Source organism: Nanorana parkeri, unplaced genomic scaffold (assembly GCF_000935625.1).
Source record: "Nanorana parkeri isolate BGI_ZX_2015 unplaced genomic scaffold, ASM93562v1 scaffold38, whole genome shotgun sequence".
NCBI classification, from domain to species: Eukaryota; Metazoa; Chordata; class Amphibia; order Anura; family Dicroglossidae; genus Nanorana; species Nanorana parkeri.
In genome coordinates, this window is record NW_017306306.1 from 1,173,868 (window position 1) to 1,184,475 (window position 10,608).

Genomic DNA, 10,608 nt, shown 5'->3' on the forward strand with positions numbered 1-10,608 from the left:
TAATAGCGAGTCCATTACTGGCCAATAGTGTGACCATCACTGACTTATAGTGGGGCCAGTACTGACCCACATTGAGGCCATCATTGACCTATAGTGAGGTCATCACTGACTAATAGCGATGCCATTACTGGCCAATAGTGTGACCTTCACTGACTTATAGTGGGGCCAGTACTGACCCACATTGAGGCCATCACTGACCTATAGTGAGGTCATCACTGATTCATAGTAAGGCCATCACTGATTCATAGTAAGGCCATCATTGACTAATAGTGAGACCACATCTGGCCAATAGTGTGACCATCATTGACAAATAGTGAGGTTATTACCGACCCATACCGTAGCCATCATTGTACCATAGTTAGGCCATTACTGACCCATCCTGAAGCCATCATTGTCCCATAGGATAGCCATTTATAACCCATTTTTTTTTTTTTTTTTATAGAAGCCCGTGGACGTGCGTCTAAACAAACTTCCCCCTGTGAACAAAAAAAGTGAACCGTGAAATCACAGCACACAAAAACGTGCACAAGGGTGCAAGGTCCTTCAATAAAGAAGGGACCCATTTCCCGACCCCCCGGGGCGCAAGGCTCCTGACAGGGGTTGAGATACTTTGGTCCACCAACTCGAAGGCCGATGGACCATTTCCTTTTGGGTCCCCCATAGTACTTGGCAAGTGGGCTCTCCCGAAGAGAGACCCACCTCCTGGGTGGGAGGAGACAGAGAACCCCATAGAGGGCACAGAATCTCCTCCCAGTGTCAGGAATAGGCCCCCGAAGGAACCTGCACCTTCAGCAATCTGTGGGTAAAATTTCAATCAAAAAGTCAATCGTGCATCGTGCATAACCATTACTAACCCATAGAGAGGCCATCAATGACTTATAGTGGGACCAGTACTGACACACAGTGAGGTCATTACTGTCATATAGTGAGTTCATCAGTGAGGTCATTACTGACCCACAGTGGAACCATTACTGACCAATAGCGAGCTCTTTGCTGACCCATTACTGACAAATAAATGAAACCAAAAAACAAAAATTCCCCTGATTTGGCTGAAATTTAGGCCCTTTGCACACGGGCATTCCAACAGTCTGTTTTAGACCACTGAGTAGACGACTCAAAAATGGACTGGACAGATTTGCATCCATTCACACCTGTGTCCATTCAGGTGCGTCGGACTGAACACAATAAGTTTGCGCCCAGGTCTGCTTTTGTGGACCTTACCGGATGCAAGCAGATAAATGTGGTCACATGTCTGTTTATATCCACCCCCACAGGGATTACATGATCCTGATCTTTCCTCTATCTACGTTTCCGTTCTGATCCGACTCACCAGTGTATCTATCTATGGATCCCTTACTGAGATGGAAAGGAGGCACCCAAGTTAAAGGGGCCTTATGATGATCTTCATGACCAAGCCACGGCTTTAAACATTCAGAGACCCCTGGCCACCCAATCTCGGAGTCAGCTGAAATAGGAATTGACCATGTGAGATTGTTTCAGCAGATCACTAATGTTTCTCCTGCAGAGTATCTAGCTCTGGAGGTATACAGATGATCTCATCCCTTTCTAACTATAATGTTTCTACAAGACATGAGAGACAATTCACATGACCCAACCACTTACTCAAGGAACGTTGTCTGTAGGTACCTCAACTAACACCACAGATGTTCCCTACCAGAGCCGGCTGGGGAAGGAATTGATTGGAGGGGATGGATTTTCCTGGCCAATTGCTATGTGAGGTGTCAGACCATCTCCACCTCCCATCATTCAGAACCCCTTACAGGGGTAGTAGTCAACGCCAAGGGGGTATGGATCTTACAATAGCCTTATTGGTGCAGTGCCTGGGTCTGGCATGAGTGGACGACTGCTATTGGATGTTTGGAGGTAGCTTTAGGGCATGTGTAGATGAACAAATGCGGCTTGCTATCAGGTGCATACAGGCAGCTTCATTTTGAGATGCATCTGACCTGCTTCTAACTTGCATCAGGCTGCTTTTGCATTCCCATTGACTTTGTATGAGAAGAGAAGCCATTCACATGTAGGCACATGCCATTGCACGAGCCCGAACAATCCTTCACAGCCATCTGACCTCTAATATCATGAAAGATCACAATCCACCAAAAAACATTTGAGGGGAATTTACCAATACTGGAGCAGAGAGAATCTGGAGCAGTTGCCCATGACAACCAATCAGCTCCCCCTTTCAATTTAAGATTTGAAAATAAAAGCTGATTGGTTGCCATGGGCAACTACTCCAGATTCTGCCTGCTCCAGGCTTGATAAATCCCCCCTTTTGAATTTTATTTCTTACACAGATTAAAAATCAAATGAGCTATTGAATTTTAGTTACTTGAATTAGTTATTAAATCCTTATTCATATACAAATTAAGGCTCAACTGAGTTATTATAATATTAAACCAAGTCTTTTAATCAACCCCTGCCCCATCCCCCCCAAAAAAAAATATTTGAGGGGAATTGATCAAAACTGGAGCAGTTGCCCATGACAACCAATCAGCTCAACTTTTCAATTTAAGATTTGAAAATAAAAGCTGATTGGTTGCCATGGGCAACTGCTCTCAGGTTTGATAAATTCCCCCTTTTGAATTTTAATTCATACAGGGATTAAAAATCAAATGAGCATGAGCATTTTAGTTACAGATTTAGACTCATTAGACTCAAATGAGTAATTATAAAATTAAACACTGTCCCGCCTCTCTCGAAGCTCCGGTTTCAAGTTAGTTAGAGATGACAGTGTGTGCGAACTCTGCCCGATGAGGTCGTCTGTCCCTCACATTCCTCCACAGTCTTATGCTGGCTACGATCTGCTGCATGTCCTCTTCTATTCTCCAGATGATAAAACACAGGATTCAAAATACACATATTTGTATTTATCTGTATATGTGTGTGAATGAGAACTAGAAAAAATAGAAAAAGATAGATCGAAAAAAATTAAATAATTATTTATTACATAGAAAGTACAGAGTATGTTAAGTATAACCACAATTATGAATGGACAGGAGAGGATGTAGATCACTTCCCATTCATTCATAATTGAGGATATAGTACACATACCATGTCCTCCATTATCTACAAACACTCAGCGATCACTGACCCCTGAGTGTTTGTACCGCTCTCCTCTCTGACACGCTGTCACAGGAGGCTGAGCAAGCGGTGCAGAGAGGAGAGCTCAGCCTCCTGTGACAGTGCGGGCTGTCTCCGCCCACACAACGCTCTTCCAGTGTTCTGTCACAGATTGTGACTGCGTTGGAATGTGTGACCGGTCACACGGTCACACATTCTAACGTAGTCGCACCCATTTTTTTCCGGGGTAAAAATGTGTGACCGGCAAAAGGTGTGGAATTCAAAGCTTTATCCGCTGTTCCCAGGCTGATTGGCATTGCAGATGGTATGCTTAGTAGAACCGATCTGCCCGGGAACAACTGATCGGTCCTGAAATCTCACTTCTATCTGACTTGCAAAGTCGGATAGTATTAAGATTTCAGGACCGATCAGCTGTTCCGGGTCAGATCGGTTTCCCTGCACATACCATCTGTGATGCCGATCTGCCCAGGAACAGTGTAGAAAGCTTTGGATTCTACACGTTTTGCCGCTCACACATTGTTACCCTGGGAAAAAATGGGTGTGGCTACGTTAGAATGTGTGACCATGTGACTGGTCACACATTCTACCGTCGAAAAAATGGGCGTGATTACATTAGAAAGTGTGATGACGTCAGCGGTCACACATTCTAACGCAGTCACAATCTGCGATAGAACACCAGACTGTGATAGGAGGCTGAGCGGTGTGGGATGAGAGACACTGGCTGCCGACAGCGCTCTCCTCCCACAGCGCTCGACCGTCTGTCACACTTTCTCTCCTCCCCGCTGGGACACAGAGCAGCGCCCAGCAGGGAGGAAAGAAAGCAGGGATGCACCGCTGTATCGGCCAAAAAATGGCACTTAAGGCATTTAGCCAAAGGTGCCATTTTCGGCCGATGTGTTTCGGCAGCCGATATATCGGTGCGTCCCTAATATTTACAGCAATGCAGAATGGCACAGGCTATAGAGGACTACACATCCCAGCAATACTTTATACAACTATAGCATTTCTGTATAAAGTACTGCTGAGATTTGTAGTCCTCTATAGAGGGTCCCATTCTGCATTGCTGCAACAGTACTTTACACAACATTAGGCTGCAAATAATAATTGTTTTAATTAATTATTTACCCTTACCTTCTCTGGCTGGTCTTCTGCTGTTTCCTGGTGGGGGATTCAAGCTGCAGAAAACCCCAATGTCTGTTTCCTTCTTGCTGGGTCCTCACAGCCGTCCGATGTGCCTGCACCTGCAGGGCCATCTTCAGTCTTCACATGATGATGTCCTCGGCTCGCTCCTCGCAGGGGCCGGCGGGCACCACAATATCCGGGTACCCGGCAAGCGGGCGTGCGCGTAGCCCCCTCCCCTCCCCCAATTCAGCGCGTCGGAGTGTGGGGACATCAGTATCCGGCGGCCGGCGGGCCCCCCATCTCTGCGCCGGGAGTGTCAGATGAACGGATGATCCGACACTCCCGGCACAGAGACAGGGTGCCTGCCGGCCGCTGGGTACCGTCTATGCACAGGCCAGGACTGTGCTGGGCCCCCCCAGGCTGAGGCCCTGGTGCGCCCGCACTGGCTGCACCGGCGGTAGTTCTGCCACTGTCACTGCCACTGCACAGCTAATCATAATCCGCAGTGCTAATCATAGTCCGCACAGCTAATCATAGTCTGCACAGCTCATCATAGTCCGCACAGCTCATCATAGTCCGCACAGCTAATCATAGTCCGCACAGCTCATCATAATCCGCACATCATAATCCGCACATCATAATCCGCTCATCATAATTTGCTCATCATAATCCGCACTGCTCAATCGGCTCATCATAATCCGCACATCATAATCTGCACCACTCATCATAATCCGTTCATAATCCGCACCGCTCATCATAGTCTGCACTGCTCATCATAATCCGCTCATCATAGTCCACAGTCCATAGTCCATCATATGTTCAATTTCAGCTTTTAAAATAGTTTGAGTTTATGGTATATAATTTTTATTTTAGATTTAAAATGTATTATATTTTTTGGTTAGTTTATTTATAGATTTAATAAAGTTATGGATATTATATGTTTATGTTAGTTTCCTTTTTTTCCCCACAATCTATATTATTAATGTTTAAGGAAATGGGGTTGTATGGAACAATGGATTTTCACCATATCAACAAAGGAGATTATACAGTGTAAATAACTAAAGTTAACATTTTAATCTTGACTGGGATTACAATGTTAAAAAGCTTCATTATTAAAATTAAATATATGAAAAGAGTACTACTGGACAATGAACTCTTTCCACAATTCAATAGAAGGCTACTGCCACTGACCAGGTGAAAGTCAAAAATGTTTCGAAATTCGTAGATGCGGAGCATCCGAATTTCCGAAATATAACATATCCGAAATCATCCAAAGGCATCCGAATCCGAAATTTCGGATTTGGAACGAATTTCGTCCAAATCCTATAAAGACTAGAGCACAGCAACCAGAAATGACAGCAACCAAAAACGAAATAAACAAAATCCGAAACTAAACGAAACGAATTTTTAGCCGCTGCACATGTCTAGAAATGATATATGCAGAACACAGAGTATACTAGGCAGTAGCAGACAGACAAGGGTAACAGCACTCCCGATGTGACCGGCCCCTGGTTTTCTGCTGCTTAGGGGGGCTTGAGCCGAAGCAAGAGGGCCCTGTTAAACACTGAGAGTATATTTCCATTAAAAGGCCCACAGAAATCCTCAGCACCAGATCCATGATGCCGTTATTTGGGACCTGCTGGTGAAGAGCACTTCCATTTGTCTGGAATGATTTGAAAGAAGTGGTCTTCTCTGATGATGCTCGTAATAGATCATATTATATCATTAAAATAATATTTAGAACAACGACTTAAAGGAGAACTATGGGGTCAGTGTTTTTCCCCATAGTTCTCCTTAGGGTAACGGGAGGACACAAACTAGCGTCCTCCCGTTACCCTAAGCTCAGTATACCGCCAGCTACAGCTCGCGGTATACTGAGACGCCGCAGCCGTAGCGGATCCCGACGTAGATGACGGGATCCGCCCAGCTGCGTGAGTGACAGCTGGTTCTGCCTATCTAGAGGCAGAGCCAGCTGTTCCCGCCCCCTCCCCCGTCCGTTCCGCCTGTCAGCGCTGGCAGATCGGAGCGGGGAGAGGGGAATCCAGCCCCTCCCCCTGTCACGGCAGAGAGCCGTGACAGGATCGAGAGGTGAGCGAACCTGGTATGTGTTCGCTCACCTCCCGATCTACTGAGCCGACCTGTGACAGTCTCATTGTCACAGGTCGGCTAGAACTATGAGGTGAGTGGAAATCACTCATCTCATAGTTCTCCTTTAAACAATAGGCAACAGGCTATTCAGCAAATGGCAGCTTGCTATCAGAATCCGTTTCCCGTGGACAACAAGGGTCCGATGAATTGAAGAACAGTGAAGATGGCCAATCTAAGGTGTGGGGCACTCAGAGGTAGCATACCCACATGAGTCAGACCTTTGCAATGCTGTAAAATCCATAATGGGGAGGCTGAACCAAATCTGATAGCAATAAGCAGCTTGTTGTCAGAATCTGTTTCCCCTGGACAGAGAGGCTCTGGGGAATTGAAATGCACTGTTGGCGATTTATATGGGGTGTGTGGCAGTCAGAGATAGCATATACACATGGCATTAACCCCTGTGAAGGCATGGAGGCCATGTGAGAGGTGGAAACAATTTTGACATAATTTGACAGCCTGCTATCAGAATCTGTTTCCCCTGGACAGAGAGGGTTATAGGAACTGGTCTATCTGGGGTGTGGGGCACTCAGAGGTGACATATGCAATTGATTTTGACCCTTGTAATGGTGTGGAGGCCATGTTGGAGGGGGGGGGGGACCTAATTGGATAGCAAATGGCAACCTGCTATCAGAATCTGTTTCCCCTGGACAACAAGGGTCTGGTGAATTGAGGAACAGTGAGGCTGGTCTATCTGTGATCTGGGACACTCAGAGGTGGGATACACACTTGATCTTTACCCTTGTAATGGTGTGAAGGCCATGTTGAAGGGGGGAACCAAAATTGATAGCAAATGGCAACCTGGTATCAGAATCCGTTTCCCCTGGACAACAAGGGTCTGATGAATTGAAGAACAGTGAGGCTGGTCTATCTGTGATCTGGGGCATGCTTACAATGAGTATTGCTGATTAAAGGAGAATTATGAGGGGAGTGATTTTCACTCAGCCTTATAATCTGAGCCGACCTGTGACAATGAAATTGTCACAGGTCGGCTCAGTAGATCGGGAAGTGAGCTCGCTCACTTCTCGATCTATCCGTGCAGAGAGCCGTGACTGTCACTCACGGTTCCCTGCAGGGATCCCCCCCCCTTCCCTGTCCGATCCTCCAGCGCTGACTGGCGGAACGGACGGTGCGGATACAGCTGGCTCTGCCTCTGTATAGGCAGAGTCAGCTGTCACTCACGCAGCTGGGTGGATCCAGACAGAATTGTCAGGATCTTTTTCGGCTGCGGAGTCTCAGTATACCGCGAGCTGCAGCTCACGGTATACTGAGCTTTGGGTGACGGGAGGACGCTAGTTTGTGTCCTCCAGTTACCCTTAGGAGAACTATGGGGAAAAGCCCTAACCCCATAGTTCTCCTTTAAGATTATCATTGTTGATTACAATGAGCAGTAAGGATTACGATCGGTTGTATGGATTAAGATTATCAGTGTGGATTAGGATGAGCGGACTATGATGAGTGGATTATGATGAGCGGTGAGGCTTATGATGAGCAGTGCGGACTATGATGAGTGGACTATGATGAGCAGTGCTGATTATGATGAGCAGTGCAGACTATGATGCAGATTAGCAGTGCGGACTATATGTGCAGATTAGGATGTGCGGATTATGAACGGATTATGATGAGTGGTGCAGATTATGATGAGCGGATTATGATGAGCGGATTATGATGAGCGGATTTTGAGAAATGCTGCGGATTATGATGAGCAGATTATGATGTGCGGATTATGATAAGCGCTGCGGATTATGATGAGCCGATTGAGCAGTGCGGATTATGATGAGTGGATTATGATGAGCGGTACGGATTATGATGAGCGGTACGGATTATGATTAGCGGTGCGGATTATGAGTGGTGCGGATTATTATTAGCGGTGCGGATTATGAGTGGTGCTGATTATGATGAGTGGATTATGATTAGCTGTGCGGATTATGAGTGGTGGATTATGATGAGTGGTGTGGATTATGATGAGTTTTGCGGATTGTGATTAGCAGTGCGGACTATGATGAGTGGAATATGATGTGCGGATTATGATGAGCCGATTGAGCAGTGCGGATTATGATGAGGGGATTATGATGTGCGGATTATGATTAGCGGTGCGGATTATGATAAGCGCTGCGGATTATGATGAGCTGTGCAGACTATGATTAGTTTTGCAGATTATGATTAGCAGTGCGGACTATGATGAGTGGATTATGATGTGCGGATTATGATGAGCGGTCTGGAATTTACCAGAAAGTGAGAAAACTCTATACACATGTGTCTGTGTTAAGTTCTCATTCACACACATATACAGATAAATACAAATATGTGTATTTTGAATCCTGTGTTTTATCATCTGGAGAATAGAAGAGGACATGGAGCAGATCGTAGCCAGCCTAAGACTGTGGAAGAATGTGAGGGACAGACGACCTCATTGGGCAGAGTTCAGCGATCACTTCGCACACATTGTCATCTCTAACTAACTTGAAACCGGAGCTTCGAGAGAGGCGGGACAGAGGCGGGTCTATGTAGATTCATATGCTGCTGAAGGGAGGCAGAGCAGTTATGGAAATAGCCGAGCGGCTAAGGGAACAGATATCGACACCGGGCTCAGTGAAATGGCAAGCTTAGAGCCACAGCGCTGACTGCAACTCCCGAGATGCTTTGCGAGCGGCCTATGAGCGAGTACCACATGGAGCAGGGGGGGAACGGGGTGGTATCTTCTCCTCCTCCTCTTGCTGCCAGCCTGTGTATTGTGGCAGCTCAGCCCATGTACCCCTCTCCCGGGCCCGCACCGTAGACATGGATGTGTTCGGGGACCTGCGGAGGATGAACAAGAGGCAGGTGGGTGACTGCAAGGGGCCCCTATGGGGGGCCACATTAATAGTCAGTAACTTTTATCCTCCCCTGCAGAGTGCATGGAGCAGCAGACTCACTCCTCCAGTCATCTGCCTTATGCTGTATTATTACCATGTTATTATCTGACTCTTTATTACTGTTATTATTGTAGATGTGGATTCTATTTCAGGGGGACACGCTAGGCGCATAGTGCATGGAGCCCTAAAATCATTCCGCCAGTCATCTGCCTGATGGCTTTATTATTGTTTTATTGATCTGTCACTTATTATTAGTATTATTATTATTATACACCTGTATTCTATTTCAGGGGGGGCACACTAGCAGCATATTGCATGTAGCATCCGAGACGCTGGTCTTGTGATCTGCCATGTGCGGCTACATGATTACCATTTGTATTCACCTTTGTGACTTTCTATCATTGTGATACAAATTCCATTAAAGGAGAAATCACCAACACCTGCTACATACATAGCTGCCAATAATCTGCTCTATGTCCTAAAACATCATTCCATGTATGACGTGTACATGACATGCCGTGTAGCAGAGGACGCAGAACATGTCTCGTTCTGCAGGTTAGATGACTTTTACCAGCTGTCAGCAGCTCTGTGTCATCATTTTATGCTTCTTTTCTTGTCATTTAAATAGTGAATTGTGTGATGTGTCCTTAGTCCTCCCGGGACCACAACCGTCGTACAGTGCTAGACATGGAACGGTCACATGTCATGCAACACGAGGCTGAGCGCCGTCACCCCAACACTGCGCAGGAAGTGGATACAATTGTGTCACCATACTGCCCATTGCTGATAAATAGAATTCACATACATAGACTGCGTGTGTGTGTATATATATATATAGGAGAAACTCGAATAATTAGAATATCGTGCAAAAGTAATTGCAGTAATTGCTGCAAAAGGGGCCCAAACCAAGTACTGAGTACATATGCATGCTTGTACTTTTCAGAGGTCCCATATTGTTCTATGTACAATCCTTGTTTTATTGATTGCATGTAATAATCTACTTTTTTGAGGTTGTGGATTTGGGGTTCTTGGGGTTTTCATGAGCTGTAAGCCATAATCATCACAATTATGACAAATCACGGCTTGAATTATCTTGCTTTGCATGTAATGAGTCTATCTCATATATTAGTTTCACCGCATAAGTTGCATTAGTGAAATAAATGAACTTTGCACGATATTCTAATTATTCGAGTTTCACCTGTATATAGTCTCTCTTCTCACGCTCTCTCTCCTCCTCCTCCCCCTCGCTCTCTCCTCCTCCTCCCCCTCGCTCTCTCCTCCTCCTCCCCCTCGCTCTCTCCTCCTCCTCCCCCTCGCTCTCTCCTCCTCCTCCCCCTCGCTCTCTCCTCCTCCTCCCCCTCGCTCTCTCCTCCTCCTCCCCCTC

At 46.1% G+C, this 10,608-nt stretch overlaps 1 protein-coding gene across 1 annotated transcript in view; it reads left to right on the forward strand.

Moving 5' to 3' along the window:
- Positions 1 to 9,018: 9,018 nt before the first annotated feature.
- SEC11C (SEC11 homolog C, signal peptidase complex subunit) overlaps positions 9,019 to 10,608 on the forward strand; it is a 32,104-nt gene continuing 30,514 nt past the window's right edge. Inside the window, exon 1 of the mRNA XM_018570359.1 lies at positions 9,019 to 9,192. Coding sequence (XP_018425861.1) covers positions 9,151 to 9,192 — 42 coding nt within the window. The 5' untranslated portion in view covers positions 9,019 to 9,150. The remainder of the gene's footprint in view (positions 9,193 to 10,608) is intronic.